Below are 26,541 nucleotides of genomic sequence, written 5' to 3'. Positions count from 1 at the left end.
TCGATCTATTTTCTATTTTTGTAAAAAGGAATATGTCTTTATTAATGCTTTGGATTGCCGAACCTTATTGCCGCTACTTGAAAACATCAAGTAGCGATATGCAACAGTGCAGAGGGTAGGGTAAGGTAGCTGTAGAAATCACCAGACAACACAAATTAAAGACACAAAACCAAACCGTAGGTTAATGAGCCATTTATTCCTAATATTCAAATTCTACAAAACATTCTAAAACCACACGCAATCGACACCTAAGCTCCAAACCAATTATCGTAGCCCTCAAACCCCAAACCTGAGACTTGTAACTTGAGGTCCTAAATTTCCGAATTAGGAAATGATCCTGAAACCTACGCAGCGACTAAATCAATGTCACAAACACCCCTTCATGCCAACAAACATTCGAAATACAGCACTTTATAACATACACATAAAAAAGCAAATGAAGATTCTATACGAGCAGCCTGATTGAAATTATCTCAAGGGTTAAAAATAGCAATTGAATTGACATTTCTATCCCATGCAGATATTCTCCACGTTATCATCACAGGGACCAAAGTAGTAGACGGTCTTGTGGACACACTGTCTCCACCCAGACGCCCAAGAACAGGAAAAAAAACACGAGGATGAGTCTTCCGTCATCTCTTCAGTGTACACATAATGCTCCATGGCTATACTACCTACTATACTACAAAACGTAAATCTTCGTGAAGCAGATGAAATGTAAGTCTTGCAAAGATGGCTTATGACGTGTACACATTACATGTACCATATACATCCAATCAATATAAGCTACATTTAATGAGGAGTCTCGCATACCTAACACTGAGAACACCTTTAGTTCGATAAAATATATAATGTCTTGATTTGGAGTCTCTAGCACAAACTTTAAAACTGTTACTAATTATTGCTGACAACATGCTTACACGAAAACACCTGAAACACCAAATCTAGGGTAAACCTGAGCTTTCGTTAAGAGTTGCACCTTTGATACGACTGCCCAATACCTCTACCTCCACGATTACGACGACCTCTCTACCTACATTTTGTTGTACTGGTAATGCATGGTTAAATAACTCCACTGTCACAGACCAAAAGAAAATTGAACGGATCACGAAGACTGCTAATAACATAATAAGGTTCTGAGGAGAAACCGATAAAGCACATTTCTGACACGAATGCACCCAAAACACCAAATGTAGGGTGTACATGAGCTTTTGTTAAGAGCTGCATCTCTGATACGATTGACTCAAATGATTGACTATACGATAACGACGACTTACCCACCTACATTTTGTTGTATTACATGGTACAATAACTTAACTTTCAAAGAACAAAAGAAAATTGAATGGATCACTAAGACTACTAGTAAGATAATAGGTTCTGAGGTGAAATTGATAAAGCACATTGCTGAAGCAAGTAGTCTCACTAAGTTACAGGATTTTATTCAGAATCCCACTCATCCTTTACATTCGTTTGTGCATAATCTTCCACTGGGTAGATACCGTGCCTTTGATACTCGTACAAATCATTTTAGGTTCTCATTTTTACCCGAGACGATCCATCTGTTTAATTAATCTTGCAGCTGCTTTTTCTCTTAGATGGTCTGTTTTTATCAAATGAAAATAGTTATCGTTTTTATTTCATTTTGCCAACAGATTAAAATCCGTATTAGTAGTTGTAATTGAAATTATTTGTAATCTATTTGATTTGATATATTCAATATTTATAGAGATTTCTTTGTTTTAAATTGTAATATTAGAATGATTATTTACAACACCAGAGGAGACAAATTTCACGTTTTATTTTTGAACCGTCATGGAATAAACTAAATGAATGGATGATTAAATCATTCTGACACCAAAAACGTTCGAACAACGCGAGGTATTCGCCGGGGAGTGGACATTTAACTGTACACTTTTACACATAGGCGTAAATAAAGGAGGGGGTGGGGCATATATCCCCCTTTAGAAGGGGGTGGGCTATTGAATCATCCCCCACCTTTTGTGGTTAGCAGTAAATTAAAGCAGGTTGTGACGAACTGTTTAAACATCCGACGATTAAAGTTCATTCAATATCACTCAAATAATAATAATGATAATAATAGACACTTTATAATGCGCTGTTCCATAAAAATGATAAGCGGCGCAGTACAAGTTAAGGTAAAAAATAATTCATTTCAGAAAGGAAAAGATGAGGATAAATGAATATGGATAAATGAATGTCACCGCGCTAGTACCCAAACCGCAGTATGGGGATGCGTCTGCCCCACCAACAGGGAGAACCTGACCCTGCTGGTCTAGGTCATGTCTCGATCTTTCCTGGGGACAGACGCCTCTAGCCCTACCTACGATAAAAGAAAAGTAATTATATCGGACACGGTGACACTAAAATATAAGAATCACATCTAAATGTACGTTAAAATTAAAAAAATAATAACCTTACGAGATAAAAACTAATAAAATCAAGAATCTTGCAGTGCAATATCACTGTGCAAATGCAATATTAAAAAGGGAAGTTTTCACTTCACATTTAAAAACGGCAAGATTCTGCTCGCACCGTATGTGCCACGCAAACGCCTTGTCACCAAGTGTGGGTAGCATTTTATCATTAGGGTAATTTAACAAAGGACTGTTGCTTGCTGAACTGAGATGGTATCTAGACTCCTTGTTTAATTAATGACAAGATTCATTAAGCATCTAGGAGCAAGACCATGGATGGCTTTGTATGTTAACAGGATGATTTTGACCTTAATCCTGTACAAAACAGGTAACCAGTGAAGGTGAAACAGCATTGGTGTTATGTGTTGAAACTTGGGTGTATTCGTAAGAAGTCTAGCTGCAGCATTCTGGACTCGCTGGAATCTCATTATCTGCGCTGCTGACAACCAAACAAGGACTATTACAATAGTCCAGACAGCTGGTCAAAAATGCGTAAATGAACACTGAAGGCCAATCTTGAGAGAGGAATTTACTGATGCGCCTAAGATTGTGAAGGTGGAGAAATGCAGCACAACAAGCCTTAGTGATGTGGGTGTCCATTGTCATATCTGAGTCAAACCATGATCCCAAATTCCTGACGCACGTGGATGGAGGGATTAAAGAATCGCCCATTGTGACGTTGGAAATATTTATTTTCTGCAACTGTTGCCTGGTTCCAATAATCAGGATAATCACAAATAGCACCATTGATCATTAGCCTGTCTCGCAGCATCCAATTTCTAATGTCCAAAATATAACTTCCCATTGCAGCTAGAGCTGTTTGGCAGGAAGCGTCATCAGATTTAAATAATAAATACAACTGTGTGTCGTCTGCATAACGATGAACATCAGGCAAATGGTCTTCAATGATGTCAAATAGTTTAGAAGCATAAACCGTAAATAAAAGAGGTCCTAAGAAGGACCCTTCAGGGACACCACAGTTTAGATAATATTTCTCTGACAGAGTACCCTGAATAAAAATACGTTGGCTTCTGCCAGATGAATAAGATGAAAACCGTGCCAGCGCTTTACCAGAGATCCCAAGTTTAGATTCTAAACGTTGCAACAGAATGGTGTGATTAAGTCCAAGCGAACAAGCAAAATGACATGCTGAGAGTTCCTTATCAGCAGTATGTCATTCTTGACCCTCAGGAGAGCCGTCTCAGTGCCATGATACTTTCGGTAAGACGATTGAAAATCTGGAAACAGAGAATGTCAACACGTGGGAGTAAAGCTGATTACACACAGCTCTGTCAATTTAGAAATGAATAGTAGATTACTAATCGGCCGATAATTACTAAATCGGATCGAGGTTTTCTCTCTTCAACAAGGGACGCACCAAAGCTTCTTTCAGTCCCTTGGAAATACACCGGATTCTAAGGAGAAGTTGATAATCCGGGTAATAACCGGACGCGAGACATCAAGGCAATCGCTTAACGAGGAAAATCAATTTAAGAAAGCCATAACTACATGTATGCCATTTTGAACACATTACAGATGCACATCAATATCACCCCCACCCACCCAGTTTCAAATTTTCATAGTCAGGTAAGTCATTCCCCCCCCCTTTCCTGATCATCCCAATTTCGGCACAAATTAAATTTGTGCCAAAATCGATAATTTACGCCAAAGCTTTCACATCAAGAGCAACAATAGCTCACAGTAAAATACGAAATAGATTCCAACGTAAACTTTAGCAACCCATACTACTGCCCATATCACTATGGCCGCATCCGATATGGTGGGCTCTGCCGTCTATGGCTATGTAGGTATTTCCGCGACACTTTGCGTAAAACAGAGCAAAAAATCCAAATTAAAAACTTCTTAAGCCACAAGCGCTACATACGCCTAATTCCGACACGGTGTACCGTTGACAGAACAAATAAAATTTTAAAGTGCCACTTATACGGGTCACAATTGAACAATATGCATTTCAGTCTAAATGCCAGTTATGAATAGTCTTCAGTAAAAAAATAACATCTCTCTTTTGCAAATGAAAATAAACAACTGACCACAGCGACCATACCAAGGTGTGTTAAGTATGTCATTCCTACATACACCCATACCGTCAGCAATCATGATAAAACTCCCCTGGTCTTTTCATGTGACCTTAGAACGCGTGCTAAGCGTTCTAGACCGTTCCACAATTCACAGGCATCGAGTCATAGGAAGAGCAAATCGATAACAACATCTATGAGAATATAGTTACATGTAGTGGGGCTGCTGAGTATGCCACAACAGGTAGACTGTGCGTCCCCAAGACGAGATTTATGAAAAACCCTCTGGATTCAGTCGCGATAGTTTAAATAACGTATAAAGAATTTTAGGGACTCTAACTCAAGGCGGTAAAATTATTTTCAGCTCACGCCGAGGTCCTCCCTTGGCAGTTATGTTCTGGTCATTTTCTTTGTGAAATCCGTGCAGGAAGGCGAAGATGAATCTGTCTGGTTGTAATCAAGACGTGATTGTTGTATTCTGATGTGTGCACTCATTGGGTGACGATCCTTGTCTGTAACGAGAAATTTGCATGCACTTAACAAAGGTAAAATTAATTCCGAGTGTGACACTTGCGAATCTGAGGAGTATTACGCCAGTTCAGTTTTTCTAAATGAAGGGCATTGTTGGTCATTTGGAAAGAGCAATGCGCGTGTGTAAGATCAACCTAACAGTGCATGGATACTGTAAAACGGTTGGTCAATTTTGGGTAGATATTTTGCCCAATGTTGGTAAACATATCAACTTAGTAAACTTTGGTTAAATTCTTCCAAATATTTGGTCAATGTCTGACCCACAGTGACAGAAAATTTACCAACAATGTGGTCGCTTTAACCAAGGTTGGGCAAATAACAAATGCCCAACACCTTTTTTTAACCAACGTTTTTTACAGAGTAGACCCCTGTATCATAGGGCAGTCAATTTGCCTTTGTACCATTGAAAGCAAGGTAACCAAACTGAGGCTGAAATAAAAACATTCTGTTCCTCTATGTCAATATGTAAAGTCGTACATGTGTTGTTAGGCCAATGGAGCTACAGAAAATAAGACAAACATGGCAGCATCATAGTAAAGGTCTATGCAATAAAAAGACTAGATTAGCGTGTGCATAGTCTTGCTGGTTGGTCAAATGCTGGAGGCAAAATTTAAAAAAATGCGCAACAAACGTACGAAGCGACAGAAACGGAAAGTAGGACTCGCCTATGATTTCATAAAATTAAGAAAATGTGAACAGCTAGTAGTGAGGGCTTGCGGGTGTTTAAGGGAATAAAAGAAATTTATGAAAAAAAATAAGGAAATATATGAAATAATGAAATTTACTGAGTAAATAATTGAAGCAATTTCGATAAAGTGTACAAAACAAATGAAAATAAGCCAAGGCACTTTTGTATTTTTATAAACCTATCCGCAAACAGTAATAAAGCATAACAGAGGATTTCATTGCGTGTTGTTGTGGTTGTTAGTTCCGTTTTTCTTTCACACAGTGCAATAAAAGCAAATCTTAATAATATAGCAATATCTTTGGATCCTTTTATGTGCCCGCTCGGAAAAGAAAGCTTCGCACGCGTCGAGCCACGTCAGGTGCTGGAGGGGAAACGCAGCGCTGTATAGACAAATCCGAGGTGATGCCATTCCGGAGGGGTCATCACACGCACACCCGCGGTTGAACTTCAGTGCGAGCACACATTAGACAAGTTGCTTGGCCCTTTTGGCCTAACAGAAATGCAACACGCGTACCACCTGCGTGCGAACAGGATGGCCCCGCAGTAATGATTTCTAATTCAGGTCGCCAGATAGGTCTTTACGTTCATTTTTTGCGCCTCCATCGAGTGACCACAATATGGCACGCAGTGACAGGTTGAGTATGTATACGCGCTGCCCGTCTAGTCTTTTCTCCCAAAGCTATTCAATCACTGCAGCTGCACATACTGACGCTTGACATGTTGACATTTACGTTCTCTGTTCTCGAATCAAGAACCTCCCATTCTAAAATACCAAACTGGTTCTTTATGAGAGTTCCATGGAAGCTGTTCTCACCAATTAGTCCACATCGGCTGGCTTTGCCTAAACACTCGTCTCCTGAAATAAACAAAGGAAAGGGAAGTGGGAGACTTGCATTTTCCGCAGACGATAACACAACGACGATTGATCAAAGGCTTGCAAAAACCAAAAACATTGGGCTACTTACGGGCTTGGTCGGGGTGCTTTCATACTGTTTACCACTGTTAAAAAAATCGAAAAAGGGGAAAAAGAACACGCAGTTAACGAAGTATCTTGTTCTAAGGAAACCAGGCATGCACTTTCATAACTTTGTTTTTACATGAAGTGTTGTTTTATAGCAGATTTACGGACACGTAATACCGAGATGCAGTGCAACGCTATTTATCTTCAAAACCGCAATTCAATGCTTTTCAGATGCTTAGTGGCAGCACACGTATAAGTCTCACGTGTCCAGTCCTTTTGGTTTGCATCATTTTGAAAATGGTCACATGAGCTTGAAAGTGCTCAAAATACAGAAGAGAAACAGCCTGGTTCTGCCACCAAGCGTCTCATAAGTCTTCAACTTAGCACTGTCCGAAAATACCGATGTCCACAAAGCAGATCTAGTATACGTTATCTACAAAGAACGAAAACTTAAGGCTTTCTAAAACTTCGACACGGGTGCCATTAAAATCAAATTCTGAGTGTGCACCACATGACTTCCCACTGTTTGGGATGTACAAAACTGATTTTACTCCCGAAAAAAGCCCGACCTGGGCCATTTCTTATACCCTGAAAGTTTGTAGTCCATTTTATTAGGCTAATTTCATTCAGCTCCCCAAACAAGTCATTAAATGAAAACTACTGAGATATTCCCCAAAATGAAGTGATATGTTTGAAGCTTAGAAACTTTAGCTGTATCTGCATAGGCAAAAGAAAAACAAACAAAAAACGTCAGCAAAAGCAGTTTCCAAACCTCATACGTTGGCTTTTGCTCTTACGGCACTTGCAGACGTAACAGATCACAAGAAGCGCAATCAGGAATGCAATGGCACCACACACACCCACAGCTATGGCGACAATTTTACCGTCAGTCCCGCTATCGGGGGGTCCCGTGGTCGAAGGTCGAGGAGACGTGATGGGGTATTTATCAACTGTATGTAGTGACAGTGAAACATTAGAACTCTCAACAATGGTGATATCAATTAAAGGTTTGGTCAAAATCGGGCTGAGACATGTCTGTTAGGGAGCTACAGTCTTATACTCTAGCGCGCCACTAAATCTTCCCATATTAACAAACAATTTTTAACATCCCGGTCCAAAAATAACAACTAGCATTAGATATCCTACAGTTTTTCTGTTCTTCAGTCTACAAATATTCAAAGGGAGTTCGCCCTGTAAATGTGCTCAATAGTATTGGCATAGATGCCAGTTTGAGTCATGAGTCCAATGCAGTAACAAGCACCAAGTCTTTGTGCCAAAGGAAAAACGTTTACAACATTACAACGCTTACCTCTCTGTGGTATAATCTTGCGACAATGCGCAGCGCGGACTATTAATTTGAATAACTAATGCGAAGAACAATGGTACGTAACTTCACTTTTCGTCAAAATCTTTCCCCGTGTGTATCCCAATCAAATCAATTCTTCACAAAGTGACAAAAACCTCAAAATCATGCAAACGGACACTCCAAGATAAACACGTTGCAAAATACTGGCATTTTTACTACATATTTCGATCACTTTTACGTTAAGGATGATGGATTTTAACTAATTTACGAAATGCAAGACTTGGAAAATGCTAATCCATACTTAGTTGTTGATACACTGCCTCCATTACAGAACAATTCATTAAAAACTAACAAAAGTTTTCTTCGCGGAAACAGACAAACCAAAAGGTCTTCACTTTTTTTTCCTATTGCATTACACACACTTTTGTCACTTCGCGAAAACACCGATGAAATGGCTGCAGGTGGAACTCTATGGAACGTGGCTGCCATCTGTCGGCATTTAGGCCTACACTGAAAAGCGTTAAGGAATGTGTTTAAATGCTAAGCACATTTCAGGAAATGTATACCAAATAAACACATTCAAACACGTGTAAAAATGCATAACCAAGCCATAGGTGTCTATTACGCGCGAGTACAAAAAGTGTTCAAACTCTAAGCACCGTTTCATATTCAGGGTATAGGACTACAATTCTTATTCTCCCTTCATCTTTACAAGTGTACATACATGTATTTAACTCAATTTGGGGATCCAGTACATAGGTTTGCATGGTTGCCATTTTGCCAGCCAGTACTTTTGTTAAAGAGGGTTTGAACAAAGGAGGTTTCCCTGTGGAATAAAGAAAGTTCCCGGCAAAATGGCTACCACGCAAAGTCTTTAAAGGGCCCAAACCACCATACGGTAAAACGCATAGCTTACTGTTCCTTGCCTCCGAGCGGCTGCCACACAGCCCGTCCCGGCAGTATCGAGACTGTACCTCCCTGACAAACTCGGTGGAGTATCGGAATTCGCCGTCGCTTTGGATGCAGTCCAGGTCTGGCGCCAGACTCACGTCGATGTGCTCGCGGTAGTCGTAGCCCTCCAGTCGCAGGCAGGTACCGTTGTCGTCGTCTTGTGGTATGCCGGTGACGACAATGGTTTCCTGCGCCGGGCTGTACAGCACCGTTATGCCTGTACCCAAAACAAAGTAATGGTCATTTTGCGACCCTGCGATCTCTTGATGTCCCACCCTAAGTTGAAGGGAACGGTGGAATAGCTTTTTGATCCACAGCAAGAGGCTGCACTGTAGGAATTTGCCAAAATGCCAAAACTGGGGTCAAACTGTTTTAACCCTTACGGATGGTGTATTATTAATCACTGCAGCACATCTTTGCCTTTTTTAAAGAACGTAAACACTTGATTGTATAGAAAAACCTTTATAGGAAGCAGCATTAGAGGAGTTAATTTTGCAGGGTGTGTGTAAAATCATCGAAATAGAAGGGTTTTATCAGTGTTCACTGCACACACTAGAATGTTATCAGACGACAACGCTCATACTTTTTATCAATGTTACAGTTTTTGGTGTAAATTGAACACCGAAGTTATATGTTTAACAGATTAAAAAAATCTGTTGGTGTGAATAGTGACATCAGCGTTGTTACACAATTCCCTAAAATTTGCTGGATAAATCGATTTAACATTCGATCGATTTTATGCCGCACACACATTTATCCTTTTAGGGACCATTTTCACCCAAACGTTATGAATCTTATCTTTACTGTGATTGTGGGAATAAATAACATCAAGAGGGAAAGAAAACAAACGAAAACTCCTAAAAGCGCTCTCAGAGTGAAATGATTGCAAAAGATTGAGTAACTTACCCAGTGCCCTTGGTGTATCCGCTGCAACGTCAGATATGCAAATAAGAACAAAGCCAATTCTTTTGTTACATTTACCATCTATAAACGTGGAAAACAATATCTCCGTCCTAGTGCCTCTTCATTCCTGAACATGTTGATAGCAATTAAATTATCACCAGAACACTTGAACCGGTTTGGGTATACGTCCAAAAAGTATACAAGTTATCAGACAGCCTCATTTTTCAAATATGAGAGATATTTCAAATACTGTTCTAACCTTTCATTTATAAATTCCTTGCATTACAATAGAAATGTCGTTTTAATTTCTTCCAAAAACAACAATAAAAAAACATTGTGTACTGTAGTTGCAATACAAAGTAAGTCTCACCCATTATGATCCAATGGTTGCCATTGCTAAGTATGTCTTTTGTAACTCTGTAAGAGTTTTCCCCGAATCACAAGACAACCTACTGATAAATGTTGTGCAGTAAACCATTTGAACAAGTTGGCAACAGCAAAGTACAGTACCTAAAACTTTACTCCCGTGGATCGAAAGGAGATTGTAATTGTACAAATTGTATGGTAATCTATAGATGACACATGTACATCCTATTGTGGCGTCACCTGTCACGTCGTGCGTTCGCGTCGAGTCTCGTTATCAAGCGACAAACGACGGCAAAATGCGACGGGTGACGACATGACACAATGGACGGCACAGCATCATACTGAAGTGGGCATATACCCTCACCAACACCACGATCTGACACACATCTTCACTTCTCTGCTAGTTCGTGAAAACCGTGATTAGAGCAGTTTTGGTTTCACTAAGTGACACAAATGTGTGCTAGCGCATATTGTACCCAGTGCATTATCGAACAATCTTTTTCACGAAGAAGCACAAATGTGTGTTTTGTCAATATAACATAGAAAAAAAACATTAAATGTTTAAAATTATTTTATTTTACCCGTAAATGGGTGACTAAACGGAAAAAAAGCTCTTAAAACTCGTAACTGTGTAAATTAAGGAGAACGTCAATTTCTGAATAAGGCAAATCACGGAGCACGTGGCGCAAGACATTTGTGCCTCTTCGTGAAAACGAAAATATCACATTTCTATAAAATACACGTTGAAGCGCGCACACATTTTTAGATTTGTGTTACTTTGGTGACGATATTACTCACACTCCGTCCAAGCGTTAAGAGTCGCATACAGACTGGAGCCGTGAATGTTGGTAGCGTACACCGCCAGTTGATAGCGCGTATCGGGCGTGAGGTTCCCATATTCAGCGGAGCGACTCTCTGGATCGTGCTGGCGCCATCTGAGTGCGTCGAATTCATCAGACATCTCGCGATAGTTGGTGTAATAAGCTTGCAGGTCCTCGCCACCATCATAGCCTGGCTCCCACGTGATTCTGAAGCCAACCCCTGATATCCAAGAACCATGGAATACTTGGAAGTCCTTCGGCGGTTCAGGTTTTCCTTTACATATTGGAAATTTTAAAGTCAAGCCATGAAATGAATTCATCAAAAAAAAGGTATAATGTGCAAACAAACAACGAGAAAGGTGTAGAGGGAAAATAACAGTATAATTCAGAGATCAACAGTCTACTGAAATGTGTAAAATCTTGATACATATCCTTTTTAAATGTTACTTCCCGAACATGTAGTTGTTCGTGTTTTCCTTTATGAATATACTTCCCTATATGCCTACCCACTGTCTGCCTTCTTCCCCTGGCAAACTTGCTGTTTGATAAGACTTGAAGGTTTTCATGGTGAAAGAACTATATCTCAGAACCACACATGCTCAAGAAAGAGATTGATCCATGGTGTAACCGCAATCGTTTTACTCAAACTTGCTGCTTATTTAACCACTATTAAGCAGCAAGTTGTAGCTATGCATACCTGGCAACCTGTCGTACTCCTTTCTCAGGTCTGGCATCACCACGTGATAGATCAGAATTTTAAATATACGGCTCATTTTAATACCTTTTCATCTATGTGTGGTATTGCTTGACCTCAGGAAGGAGTACGGCAGGTTGGTAGGTCTGGATGTAGTTTCTCTTCGGTGAGCACGAGATAATTTATTGCGGTAGCCTATGGAAAGTACCAAGTGACAATGCCCACAACACAAGGTCGTGCACTTCCCAGCAAAATATTGGACGGAGAGGTAACCCCATGTCCAATCCCTACAGACACTCGAGATTATTCTTACCTGACACATCCCCAGATGTCTGAAAAGAATTCCTGAGATTCCTATCAAGCAATGACCAAGACAAGGGGGGGTTCTCTTCGTCCCACATCTCGCTTCCATTTGAAGCACGATATGGGGCGGAGAGGACCCTCCCCGGCTTTGTGTTGGTCATTGCTTGATCGGAATCTCAGGAATTCTTTACAGATACTCTAGAGTGTGTATAGGGATTGGGCAGGTAAGGGGGGTAGCCCTCTGTCCCATATCCTGCCTGGTATACTCGCTTCTAATGAATGCACAGGGGGAAAGTTTTAAAATGAAGCGTACCAGTTTCTCTCAACTCTATTTCCAGATCGCTGAATGAACCATTGACGTTGGCAGCTCTGCATCTGTACATCCCATAATCGTTGCTGGCATCCACTCGATAGATCGTCAAATGGCTTGTGATGAGAGATCCCAAAACGTCGTTTATTGTACTGTTTTGTCCCCATGACATCCTTCGTGGTACTGCGACGTCAGTCAAGGCGTTACCACCAAGATCATACCAAGTGACCGTGGGGCGTGGGTTGCCTCGGAAGACGCACCGTAAGGTTGCTGTAGAGCCGTTGTTCGCACCGACCCATGTCCTGTCCTCATTGACTATAACTGGCCCAACTTACATGTAAATTGGGAAAGTGGGATATCAGTTTCATTGTTTACCCCCACAATCATTTACATGTTTCAATTTAAGCTCAGAAAAATGCTACCAGTAAGCAACACAAACAAAATGCAAAACCCCTTTAACTGATTTCTTCACAAACCAGTACATGCAGCGGAAGGGGGGGGGGGGAGTTCCCCCACCCTGTGCTGGATACGCCACTGACACATGTACACTGTAACACACCTTTTCCTGGAAGCCAGGTCAGACTTCATGCAAAAGCGAATTGGTGACGTTAGATTGGTGTTACAAATTGGTAAAAGGTGAACACACTTCAAAAAAGCGAAATTTCACTGCAAAATTTTCGCGACGTCAAAGATTGCTTTGCTCTCGTATTTGTCCAAAGTATGAACGAGGACAACATTAGCATAACAAGGAAGACCTTGCAGCATGCAAAGATAAATTCTCGGGACAAATTGGGATTGTTAGAAAATAATGCTGCATTTTTAGAGCTTAAAGGGAGCTGCTTGTTTCGATCAACGTCTAGTTAAAACGGTCTTTGCACTGAAAACACTGGGTTTAGAAAGCCATTAAACGCTTTCAACATGTTTGTGGACATGCTGAAAGTGTAAAACCATATCTCTTTCAGAATGTGAAAGTCACAAGAAGTCTATTTGTTCAAACAATTTGTAGGCCTAACGTGCAGCGAATGGGCTGACTTAGATATTTCATATTTCTGATAAAGGGTAAAACAAATTGAAAACATTTAGTTCAAGTGAAGTATTTAAAAAAAATAGTACATATGTAACCATTTAAAACACATCACAAATAGATAACCCCAAAATGAATACAAACATCCCGCATTTCCCCGACTACAAGGACCCCCTTTTGGCCGTTCGCGCTCACAGGCTGCTTGATGACGTCACTACCAGAACGCTGAACAGCAGAGTTGTAGCCAAGTCATTTTTTTCAAAGTCAAGTCTCGAGTCAATATTTCCAAGTCAAGTCAAGTCTCAAGTCATTTTTGTCAAGTCAAGTCTCAAGTCATTTTTTCCAAGTCAAGTCTCAATTCAAATGTTGAAAACAATGTACATCAAAAATTAAGTGACACACGTTGCTATAATTTCCTTTATTTTGTTACATAAATATGTATTTATTGGCTTGCCTATGCCATGAATTGAGGTCACATGACACCGTAAATGGCACAAATAAACAATGTTTCGGCACACACCTTCAAAGATGGTTAATGACTATGACAAGTTTGAAATTGATCACAGGAACCAGTGCACTGACCGTAGCTGGTAACCGCGCCGCCGGGGCAAGAAGTTGAAAGCAACATAAGGAGAATTTAATAATGAATTCCCTACTTTGTAAAATAACACCCCAATCATTTTTGCAGACAACTTCTTTGGCACTTAAATATTTAAAAAATGCATTTTTTACTTAATATTTTGAACTTTTCCCTCAAAGTTATTATTCCAACGGCAATTGACGGAATGTTTTTGCTTGATGCAGTGTGAATTCCTTTTTGCTAATGGGGGCTTTTCGGTAGTAGTAGTAATATTCCAGTCGATTTATTCCTGAGTGTTGAATTTGGCGTGGTTTGAGTTTGCCCGCAGCCTGCGACAGTATGCAGCCTGTGGGCTCTATGGAACGACCATTCTTAAATAACGAATGGTAATCAGACCATGCAGTGCGCCTCACATGTTACAAGTACGGATGTACAGCATGCATGCACATTGTACTGTACATACGCGTGTATTATGAACACGAGTACCGAAACATGCAGTACGAACGATGTTTTTGTGAGTGGGATGAACGCGCAGATCACCGAGGTTCGGGTTTTTTTGAGCATATTTATAAAGAAACGATTTCGTATGAAGAATGAATTTTTTCAAGTCAAGTCTCGAGTCTTTTTCTTTTCAGGTCAAGTCTCAAGTCTGAAAAATAGCGACTCGCGTCCGACTTGAGCCTGATCAGCGATTCGAGTCAACGACACTGCTTAACACTACACGCACTACGTGCTGGTCAGACCACGTTGTGTTTGAGAATGGTTTGATGTAGCTTGGCCCACTGGTAGATACTGTCTCAGTGCAAGGTAGAAATTGAAACACGCAGTCCTTCCGTGTATTTCTCGAACTGAGAGTTTGAGACCGTGTTTGTTTGTGGGCCACGCTACATCATATACAACAAGGTCTATTGCGAGCGTTCGATCCTGCATGTGCTGTGCGTAATGTACGAGTACACTGTCTATGTCGGTAATCTGGCGATGACGTCACCCAATTAGCCTGGGAGCGCGAATGGCCAAGGAATTTTTTACGGGGCAGGGTAACGGAAGATCTTTTTCATTCATTTTGGGGTCACAATTAATAAGATAAACATTAAATTTACTTTGTTTTTTAAATGGTTACGTATTTACTGTTATTTTGAATGCTTCACGTGAATAAAATGTTTTCTATTTCTGTTAACATTTCAATTGCTTAGGTTTTTTGGGGGGAGGGGGGTAGGGAAACTTACAGTAAACCGGAACAGCAATCCAACTAGAAAACCTGTCGTAGATCCAATTATTCCCTATCTGCTGGATGGCCCTGACACATCGGTACCAACCAGCCTGGTCCGGGGATAACCGTAAGAGGGGCCAGGTGTGGTTGGCGACAATGTGTATCGGCTCACTGAGCGCGGTCGAGGACCTCTGATCAAAACTGTACTGCCACTTAATCCATCCAGAAGGAGAACCGCTGTCGAGGCTGCAGGTGAGGGTGACATCATTGCCCTCGAGGACAGGGCCCGCTGGGGACGCGGTGATGGCAGGTTCATAATCTATGTGGGAGGACAGTGGAGAGTGGGAGGGAAAGAAAAGAATTAGGCCACACATTGTTGAATACTATGGTACACAGGGATTATTGTGTTGCACACCCCCACGCGATAGCATGCAGTTGGAACCCCCAAGCCACAGTAGAATTTTATCTCCCGGGCCCGATGAGCACGGGTAATAATTGCAAAACAATCAGTATTATATAGGTAAGCGTGATATAATTTAAGAAGTTTTTATTGCAGGAATTTGGATTGTGAGGATAAAGTAAGGGGGAAGGAAATAACGTGAAATAATTGGAACCTCTGTGGGTATTTAGAACCCAATCCGCAGTTTACCGGAATGCTAAATTTTCACATGCGACCCTGGACTCAAAAATTCTTAAAATGGGGTCTCCTCGTAATCTTCCTTTTCGAACTAAATTTTCCAGTGGTAGTCTCTTCGGTTACGCTACCTCTGTCATTCACGTTGTAAATTACTCGTCTTGTTTTCCATTGTGGCACTTACATGTGACCTCAAAAAGGCAGGAGGCGCATGACGTGTTCCCGAAGCAGTCCGGGGGGCCATCGACGAAAGTGCTGCAACACTCAAACATGGTACCACCTCGAGGCCCAACGGTAGACCGCTGACGAATCTCTGACTCGAAGCCCTCTGGACTGTCTCCACCCTGGTAGATAAAGATTCTTTCCGTGAGCTCAACACCATCCCGATACAGAGTCAGATTAGTACGAAAGTTTGACTGCGCCACGCAGGAAGGCCACGTATACCCACTCAGTTCTACTTCCATTACTCGTTCACAAACTGTGTCGGAGGAGTCCAAGAAGAACACGTCGACGGTGCAGTCTGGAAAAAGAAACCTTTTGGCATTGAAGGAGACATGGAATGGCATTTGTATGACCTCAATAAATAATACGTGTAATAATAATGAAGTCCTCTATAGCACCGGTATGCGCCACAAGTGGCGCTCATGGCGGTTGCTCAGATTTCTACCATTATCCCAGTCAAATATCTTATTGTGATTGTCCATTAACAAAGAAGATTCAAAATATCAAAACCTGGATACATGTAAGAAAGCTTGCAATGTTACTTTGAATCTCCATCTCCTTTAAAGTATCGGTAGCAAAGGCATGGAGGAATAGGGCACCTCAATAGTTTGGTTTTCACGCCATAGAAAGTTTTTACATTCATGAGCCAAAGCGTCATGTCATCCAAGGCAGCACAGTTGGGTCTCTAAGCACTGTGTACAAAAAGCATATCACACATTTCTACATTTTCATGGAGTAAGTTCTACATTTTGCTTATTATGTAACACACGTCATAATATCTTGTTTAGACAAGAGAAATGGCAAGTATTGCTTGAAACTTTGTTGTTACATGTGGGTAATTTTAAGGGATGTTTTGGTTGTTTTTTATGCTCGTCTGACGAGTACCTTGTGTCACAAAAATAAAACAGCGTCTTCTAAATGTGCTCAAGAAAAGATTTCCTAAGAAAAGGAACACTACCACCTTGTCACTTTCATGAAAAAAGGTACTAATAGTTGGTTTTTGTGTTTTTCAACATATTAATACTGTATGCAAACATGTTGAAATGCTTGTTTACAGTATGTTTCCTTTACGCCTGAAGAGAATTTGAATAAAAATTGACAAGTGAGACAAACTGGCAGAAGAGATGGCGTATACGTTACGTTCCTGCCCTCATCAATTGTACGGAGAGAGCCAAAAGTATATCTGCTGTAGAAACGTGGAAGTATCGATATTTGTGGGTCTCAACAATCAGTTAAGTTTATTGACACACATTCTTAGTGGCAAAGAGCCGCTTTGCAAAAGTTCAAACAAATGTTGCATAACAAAATACAAATAAAATATAGCAATTATCATGCACATACAACATAAATATGTTCCTATGTTAAGGTTAAAGATTAATTTATTTTTTTGGTGTTTTCTAATACTGCTGAACAGGATGATAGAGGAAAAAGAGGACCGGGGGTAAGGAGAAACACAAGGAAAAGATGGAAAAGGAAAATATTTACATGTATACATGAGATATATATGTGTACTGTAGAGTAAGAGAGAATGGGAGAGAGAGAAATAGAAGAGTGGGCATTGGTGAGTTCCAATGGTCCATGTCCAAAATGTGCTTCTAGAGCTACGGCTACTTCTCGTCAGCGTGTTTTCTGCCTGTCTTCAATGGGCGCTGAGCTTGAGACAAAAAATTCAGCATGCCACGTTAATTTTCAAATAGCTCTAATATGAGCCATTAAATTAGGCGAAATGACAATTGTTACTTGTCCACGTGCTTTACGTGTATTATACTTAATAGAGCATGATTATAACATACAATCTAATTTGTTTTTTGTTTGAACAAAATGATTTTTTTTAATGCAGCCATGTAAGGTACACAGGTGGTATCTTTACAAATGGGAGGCGGCCGAAGCTCTCCTGGCCAATTCACCCCATGTTGGTGGACAGTCTCTTCCCATCAAGGACTCTTTCAGCGTCGCAGCCAACACGTCTGACAGCGGCGAGGAAGCTCCCTTCGCCTTCTCTACATTAACGCACCCACCAACAACCTCCTCGGGTCCGTCTACATCATCTTCGTGGCCCCACCGGTCACTATGCTCCTTTGTACCCCCAACAGGCTGCATGACATTGAAAGTTCACCCCTGAAGGATTGGGATACCCCCATGGGGCTCAGGCCTCGGGTGCAACTACTCCGAGGAGACCGGATAGTCAACGAGTGGGTGTACATGTGTATACGACCAAGACATTGCGGTAGCGGACAGGCTCCATCAACCAGTAAATCTTCACTTCAGCAATCGAGGTTTTGTTGGGTTTTTTTAGTTTTGGGTGCGGACCACTAATTCAAGCGAGAATTTCTGACCAGTTCATTAGCATTAAAAGTGCCCCCGCACTATCTTTTGAAAAAGGAGATTGTTTGACCCCCAAAATGGTGAGATTGTGTAAATCGTCGCCAGGATCAACTCCCTGGGTCTTAGTGCTTTCATATGAGGGCAGAAGGGCTGAAAACTACGGTTGAAAAATGGTCCTAAGTGCCCGAGAAAGTTGAGGGTTGCCACTTGAAAAATGGCTGCAATCAGACTTCGGAAAAATCACTTTTTTGGGGGTGATTTTGTTTTGTGGGAATAATTAAAAATGTAATTGGTTAACCCACAAAAAATTGAAAAGAAATTGAAAGATAAGTGACCAGACAAGAATTTCATTTGTGTTTCAGAAATCTCAGGGATGTTGGCGTGCATGCTATTGGGCCCTGAACGGTGCTGATTTTACACAGTTTTCAATGGGGCTTGAATTAGTGGACTGGACCCTTTTGTTTTATTATGACTGTAACTTTCTTTTCAATAGTCTGGATACCAGACCAGAAATTCCGCATATCTTCGTCGAATCACCCATTGACCATTAGACCAAACCTTCCCGGAATCCTTCCCTTTTCCAAAAAATAGCTACAGTATTCCAAACTCGTCCCGTCCCCATTTGTACAGCATCGCTGATATTTGGGTATTTCCAGCCGTGTATGTTCGTAAATGTACAGTGAGATAAATATCTTTTCTGTTGCTTGTTGCCCACGATCACAATGCTGCTCCCTTCCTGATGCAATTTCTTTCATGTTTCTTGCATGTTTTTTAAGTGACTGCCAACATTAGCAGCCTACACGTACAGTGCATCTAAACAAAGGATCCAGCCAGAGCTTTCCTTGTGACCCTTGACATGTTGTGTCATGATCTATTTATATCGGTGGGTATAAATCGAGGTTTCGTAGTATCGGGTAATACGGGCGATTCACAATAGTGCGCCACCAAGAGTTTGCAACGCGTTAGTCAATCACAATGAGCAAAATCTGTCGACACAATGCGCGTTCGGGAAGGGTCGACAAATTTTGCGCGTTGTAATTGGCCACAGCGTTGCAGACACTGAGGGCGCACTATTGTGAATCGCCCGTATTACAGACACCCTGATTGTGGTCACATTCAATGCCAAGATCAAAAACTCGAATCGAGGCTACAAATCCACTTTAGCACCTGACTGTAAAGCTGTGCTAAATGAAGGCCATGGCTCAAGTGGAACGTTTGAACAGCTAACTGACCATGAGCGGAAACAGTTGCATGTAAACTGGTTGAAGCATACTAACAAGCGGGTTGCGGATAACGAAGTAGTGCAACACAAACTGAAGAAAACAGTCAGTCTTCATCAGGAAATGGTCTCTCCTGTCAAAAACTGCAAAGGAAGTGATCCATAAGTTCCCAAAGTACACGTAGTTGGAACTGCCTGGATTATAGTATTTAACCGATCAACCCTAATTTAATCCTGTTTGGTGGTGGAACTTCATCAAAGTGATACACCTAGCACCCTGCACTGTATGCATTCAACTTAAAAATATTTCAAAGGAAATATTGTGAAGCTAAAAATTTAGCTACCAGTCTCTTGTATGTCCATGTAACAAAAATTATAATAGATTTCATAGGAGTTGCAAACTACAAAGTTGGTATCAATAACAATCGATGAGCACATTTTGGACAGCATAGGTTTAACTGTCACGGACTGTGTAAATCTCACTTTTGTTTTTGCGACCATATGTTTTGTTTGATGGTCCGACTTGCAATGAGTGTCACAGCACAAAACGGCAACTAGGGGCTGAATTTCCCACCGGAGGTAACAAAGGGCTTGTAGGCGAACTTGTCAATTGAGAGTGCATTTACCAAACCTCACGGTAAATAATAACAAATGATTTCATAAGCATCAGCAAGCTTTGCTGCATGTGTACCTCAGATCGATGAGGACTTCGAGTTTCTCTTCGAGGAAAAGGCTTGCAATTTTACAGCGAGATGGGAGGCGGTAGCGCTAACATTATTGAAGCAGATACACACAGCTCAAAATACACAGCTATTCGCCTTACAGCAAAAGTGAGCTCACCAAAGCTTATACTGGGGCAGGATTGTGACGAAGAAGAGGACATGGATGCTGATTATTCCCCTCCCCGGTTAGTTTTGCCGTCTTTAGTAATCCGATCTTTTTTGTGTAATGGTTTTAAAACATAAAACGCATGCTTCCGTTTTAAGGAAACGTTGCTATCCACCGTATCCTTGTGCAATTGGACATACATGTATAAGATGGCCTGGTACACAGAAACACTGCAACTTCAACTTCAACAAGACTGCAACTTCTCGTGAGATGTTTCAGTCTAATAATCATAGACAGAGAAGGCCTCTAGAGAGGAACTGTACACTGTACTGTCTGGACAATGCTTGAGGTACATGTATATGTAGCATTTTTAGGTATGACCACAATCGTGATGTTATTGAAGTATTTATTTATCCACTCTTAATTTTCCAAGATTGCTTCTTTGCAGAGGATGTAGTTGCAACGGTCCTTCTTATGATGCCAATGCTTCTAACACCAAAAACAACGTCCATCTCAAAGGGGAAAATGTGGAAGTCAAGCACTGCTGAGGGACGGAGAGCCTTCATTGATCTGAAGAAGGTATGGCACTGTTGAAGCTATTTGTAGCTTATGGAAAGAAAACATATGGCATGAAATATTCCGTTAGGGAGCATGAACAGGGTAAACCATAATGCACATCAATATGCAGTCTGGAATTTGCATCAATCTGGAATTAAAATTTTGCAGAATTCCATGTTTTGGAACTGCATAAGGAGGGCCCAATTATAGCATAGTTAAAGCTTTGCAAGTTTGTGATGTTGTACATGAACAATACTGACTCAGAACTTGCACCTATTTCAACAGTATCATAATTCAGAGTTTCAAATTTGATAATTCTGAGAAACCTTGCTTTTCAACATGAAACAGACCTTACCAGCTACACTCAGAAGAGAAATGAGGAATGCTGAAAGCGGGGAGTGACTACGTAGCCACGGGTCCTCCTGCTGAGCAACGCAGTCCTGGAAGCCACAGAGTTTTTTGTAATATACAATGATGTTATCAAATGAGATGGATTCTCTTGTTAAAGCAGTTGATACTTGTTTCAAAGTATTCTTTGTTTTTAACCTGCTGGCCACGTAGGATTTGATTTACATGTAATGTACATGTTGGCCATATTTTTGCAACTTTGGGGGTTTAGGAGAATTGAAGTCCAAAATTGTGCTAGACCTAAGTCACAATCTCATCCAATGAATATGACTTTATAAATTCATTAGGAAAACAAACGTACACGTAGAACTACATGCAGTTCCCAGTCAGAGACCATGTATAATATTACATCTTGAGTCACTTTTATTTTAATGCAAGAAGAATTTGTCCATTTCAAAATTCAACACACAAATTTACATGTATGTACATGCCAATCTTCAGGATCAGATGTCCAAGTTCCCTGCAAGTCATCATGAGTTTACCTCATAGAAGCATGTGCCAAATGTTCCAAACAGTCAGAATGGTGTCTCTTCTCATCTGCCGATTTTATGTGAGAATGCTGGGAGAGTCTTTACTCTTATTTTTTTTCTAGTAAGATCACCATACATTTAATACTCTACTTCTAAAACCTTAAGGTTTTACAAAGGTAACAAATAGGTTTTTCACCATAGCCCTGGACAATTTAGCCAGTTTAATCGTAAGGACTCGTTACACCGTATTTTATACACCTTTCTTGATATGGGAAGACGCCAACTACGGAGGTTCATTTTCCTAATTGAAATGTTAGTATGTTTAAAAAAAATGAACTTTTGCTTACCAATACCATGGAAGCCAGACAATCACTAAGTTTTAAAAATCATAGTTGTCATCGGTATGACAGCTTGGCCTATTACAGCTCCTGTTTTTTTAATCTGTCTCATTCGTCCTTGAAGGACAGCAAGCTATAATATTTTGTGACTGGCGTAGAGATTAAACTCGACCACTTGCAGCTTGACTTTCATTTTAGGTTGCGACGGACAGAAAGAGAAATAGATTTGGGATGTGCTGTAATTAGTCAAGCTGTCATACTGCTGACAGTGAACATTCATTTAAGTACTGTTGTCAGTTTTCTGAGGTGTGGGTAAGCGAAATTATTTTAAAGTTCACCATTTTAATTCAGTATGAGATAAACGAACCCGCCTCCATCAACTTCAACCCATATCAAGAAAGGACAGATGGATTATTTTGCGTAAATAACAGTGAAGGCAGGGTAAGTCCTTTTAAGTCGTATTAGGAAAATTTTCCTATGCGCTGTAAAAAACGTTGGTCAAAATAGTGTCGGGCATTTGTTAGTTGCCCAACCTTTGTTAAAGCTACCAAAAAGTTGGTCAATTTTCCGTCAATGTTGGTCAAACATTGACCAAATGTTGTGAAGAATTTGCCCAAAAGTTGCTGAGCTGATATTTTCACCAACATGGGGCAAAATATCAACCCACAATTGACCAACCTTTTTACAGTGTGGCGCTTTTTTCATGTCTGTCTACATGTAGAAGCACTGTAAAACCTTCCACTTTTTGAAGCAATACTCCTCCTTAACACCATTTACTGAAATATGCATTTGCCTTTATTGCTTTTTCATGGGGTTGGTAGTCTTGATTGGTTGGTTTGTATATTTTTTCTTTTCTGTCAACCCTACACCGTATGTATAATCTCAAGATCAAAGTTTGGAAATCTGTCACTTGCACAGAACAGCTACATGTATAAAGGTTGTGCAAAAGTTGTTGGTGTGTATAAGCAAGCACCACTTACATGTACGATACCTTTCAGTATCCCCTTTCAAATCATATTAGCATCAGGGAAGAAAGGCACAAACATGACTGGCAGATTGCATTTGAGAATATGTACAATGCTTTAAGATTCACCGATTTACATTTAAAAATTATATTATTTCTCTGCTTCAGGACCAGCTAAAGATCATCATCATCATCATGAACAGGGGCCACCCTGGCTTGCTATACATGTATGTAACTGAGGGTCAACATGTCTCTCTCCATTTCTACATGTACATGTACCTGTTGCCTGCCAAAGACCAAAAGTCAGTGATGTGTCCATGGAGCCAGGGAAGACATCCTCAAATCACCTCTCCTGATGTAAACAGATTTCATGTACAGTACTCATTAATTTGGTAAGATGCATGTACATATACATGTAGTACTTCTCATATTCACACCCCCCCATGCATGTGTTGGTTGTTTAGCAGTCGAACATGTCGTACCTCACAGTTTCCCATGCACAATGTATTTTGAAGTGCCTGTCAAGAGCGAGCTTTATTCATTTATACCAGAAATGACCGAAAGGTGACCTTTCTCTCGAGGGGTGACTTGTCTTTTCAAGTTGAAGGTGCAGATGTAAATTTATGATGCAATTGATCTCAAACCAACAGGTACATTTAACTATCAGTCTACCTGACCATGTACACGTACATGTATTTAAAGCGTTCTCAATAAGTCAATTCAGATACTTAGTACTGGGTAATGTTCATGTACAGGTACATGTAAGTTTTCCACATCCTGACAACTTGAGACATGTCAAAATAAATAACATTGAATTTAGCTCCTGTAACTCAGCCAAAGCAGACATGGCTCCTCTTCTGTGGACAACAGGTGCAACACATCAACTGAAAATGTGCAGAAACAAGTCTTTGTTACTGTCACGTAGACACATACTAAGTGTCTGTGGGTGGTTGTGCAAAAGTGTGAGTTTTGTTTTTTCCAAATACTGTACATGTAATAGAAAAGTCATAAATGGCAAATACTTTTCATTTCTTGTTTAATACCTGAATTACCATAACAGAATTGTGAAGTGAACAGAATTTGGCCATGCGCTGTATTATCTTGAACTAAATTTAAATCCTTGATCCTGATTGGTCAATTCATACAAACAAAAGTGTGATAACACATACTGACAGCTACATTGCACCAAACATACATGTATTCAATACACTGCATGTACTTCTAAGTTGCGCATATTTTACTATGGCTTGTGGCACATTGTAAACAGCAAGTGCATTCAGTGTATGTGTTAAGCTTACTTGATGATGAATTTGTTACTCTACTCACGGAGCACAGAGTATGGGAGTACATGTACATCATGAGTTCCTTATGCCACGACGCTTTTGACTTAGTGGCGCATGGGGTACAGACACTCTACACTACTCCGTTTTCCATGAGTGTGAGTGGGATAACAAGTGACACACGTATCAACGTTTGACATTTTCTAGTAATTCACATAACATACATGTACTGTACATGTACTACAATTCTAACTGCAGTTGATCCTTGTACTGATAATGTCATGGTTTGTTTACATACAGTATATGCACTCTCTTGTGGCTAGGACCAGACAACTAAAGAGACAACGAATTTGAAGCTCCATAGAAAAGCACACATAAAAAGAGAACTTGACATCATCATCAGTGCAGTGCTCTACTGCCATGTTTGCATTGAATTCGAAATGATCATGTGCCATGTACATGTACATGTACATGTAAATTCGACTGTGATTGTGTTCCCCATTCAACTTCACGCAATGATTATTGAAAGATACTGTTGTTCTTATTCTGTCATTTGTACTGTAGTGTGGAGAACAGAAAATCTGTTGAAGTTAAATTATGTCTGCATTGAGAAGTTGGATCTCTCAACCCTAGTGGTAATTTATAGAACTTGTATATTTTTTTAGATTTTATTGTGATATTTATTTTTCAAAAAAAGTGGTAGAATTGCAATATAAACTACACAAATAATTCTGCTGATGGGGAGTACTGGTAGCAAAATTTACGGAACCTTTCCATTCTGTTCCATTTCAACCGATTATATGTACTTTTTAACAGAAAAGTGCTGTATCTGAATGCCATAAAATTACATCCATAACATATACATGTAGGTATAGAAAAAAAATCCATTACTAAAGAGAAATCCGTAAATAAAAATGTTTTATACACAGATACATGTAGCTTTTAATGAAAAAAACCGTAAAAAGAAATCTGTAAACATAAGAATACCATCAATTGGAATCTGTAAATTAAAAGTTACTCAAAAAGAAATCCATAATTTTACAGAGTTTTGTTTACAGAACTTTTATTCATTTGAAGCAAGATATGGGACGAATAGAACCCCCCCACCCCGCCTTTGTGTTGGTCTTTGTTTGATCAGAATATCAGGAATTCTTTACATACTTGGGGGGGGAGTGTTAGGTAATAATAGTCTACAGTGTGTATAGGGATTGGACAGGTAAGGGGGGGACCCTTCCGTCCCATTTCTTACCTGGTATACTTTCATTTTAGTCCATATTTTTACGGAATTCTGTTTTGGGTAATTCCGTTAAAATACTGTGTTTCTCAATTAAAATATGTTTCCGTAAAATCACGGCTTGGAAATAAGTTCTGAAAATTTTGCTTTCAGCTTTTTTTCCATAAAATTATAAACTATTTTACAATGTACGCCTATGGCTGTAGGTGGCATGTAGGTGTTCCCAAATAGCCTCATACTGGGCACGCGCTGTTGGAATACTGGACTGGCTCATAGCCATTCATTCTTGGTTGGGGCAATAGTATCATTCGTACACGGTAGTGCTAGAATGTAAAATAAATGAAGTCTTGAGCTATACTGCCACAGAGAGTGGTTGTCTCTCCATTTGTGTTTAAGTCTCATGCATGCATGTGAGAGTAATCGCTAGGTGTTGAATTTTGTTCGCCCCACTGTTGACTTCAGTGCAACTGCAGGCCTTGACGTGTCGTCGGTCCAATCATGCCACCAAGGGTCATCGGACTCGGCCCACCAAGGGCAGAGTTTTCATAACCGGGGGATGCATCAGCGCTAACCACGCATGCTGATAAATCCAGGCCGGCTAAATCCGTTATGATTTTGTTCATCTTAGGCCTATATCATATGGACTCACCTTGTGTGCTAGTAGGGGAGATCTGAATCAAAGCTAGCACCACCGCTCCAAACGCAACGCACGCCATCATACGTGTGCTCAATATCATAAGCGAGTACATGATGTACATGTACTGTACAGTGTTAGGCCCTAGTTCTGGATGGAGTAGACAGTAGACACACAAGCCTTCAAACCGTTGCCGCGTGCTGGACCTGAGGACCGCCCCCGTCGTACACACGGTACCTCAACTGGGCTTGTCAAGAGCCGATGTCGGCAGAAAATACGTCAACGGGATAATCTGGGAGAGAATGAGT

General features: G+C 40.4%; 1 protein-coding gene across 3 annotated transcripts; it reads right to left on the bottom strand.

Annotated features, from left to right (window-relative positions):
* Positions 1 to 177: 177 nt before the first annotated feature.
* Positions 178 to 26,541, bottom strand: LOC110990076 (cell adhesion molecule Dscam2-like). 3 transcript variants are annotated; one of them, XM_022254879.2, is made up of 11 exons: positions 26,249 to 26,541; positions 15,938 to 16,273; positions 15,136 to 15,438; positions 12,309 to 12,635; positions 10,976 to 11,272; positions 9,815 to 9,835; positions 8,874 to 9,125; positions 7,424 to 7,601; positions 6,656 to 6,689; positions 6,505 to 6,546; positions 178 to 4,983 (listed from the first exon to the last, which is right to left on the bottom strand). In XM_022254879.2, exons 1-10 carry the CDS (start codon positions 26,355 to 26,357, stop codon positions 6,532 to 6,534), a joined length of 1,872 nt encoding a protein of 623 aa, XP_022110571.2. In that variant the 5' UTR covers positions 26,358 to 26,541; the 3' UTR covers positions 178 to 4,983; positions 6,505 to 6,531. The 3 variants fall into 3 exon arrangements, 2 of the variants coding, with proteins under 2 accessions (XP_022110571.2, XP_022110587.2); XM_022254895.2 differs by having other exon boundaries at positions 15,938 to 16,097; XR_015426694.1 differs by lacking the exon at positions 178 to 4,983 and having other exon boundaries at positions 8,884 to 9,125.

This window comes from Acanthaster planci, linkage group LG10 (genome assembly GCF_054643075.1).
Source record: "Acanthaster planci isolate LZ-2023a linkage group LG10, COTS_SCS, whole genome shotgun sequence".
Lineage (NCBI taxonomy): Eukaryota > Metazoa > Echinodermata > Asteroidea > Valvatida > Acanthasteridae > Acanthaster > Acanthaster planci.
The sequence above is the reverse complement of the archived record's forward strand: the minus strand, read 5'-3'. Positions and strand labels throughout refer to the sequence as shown.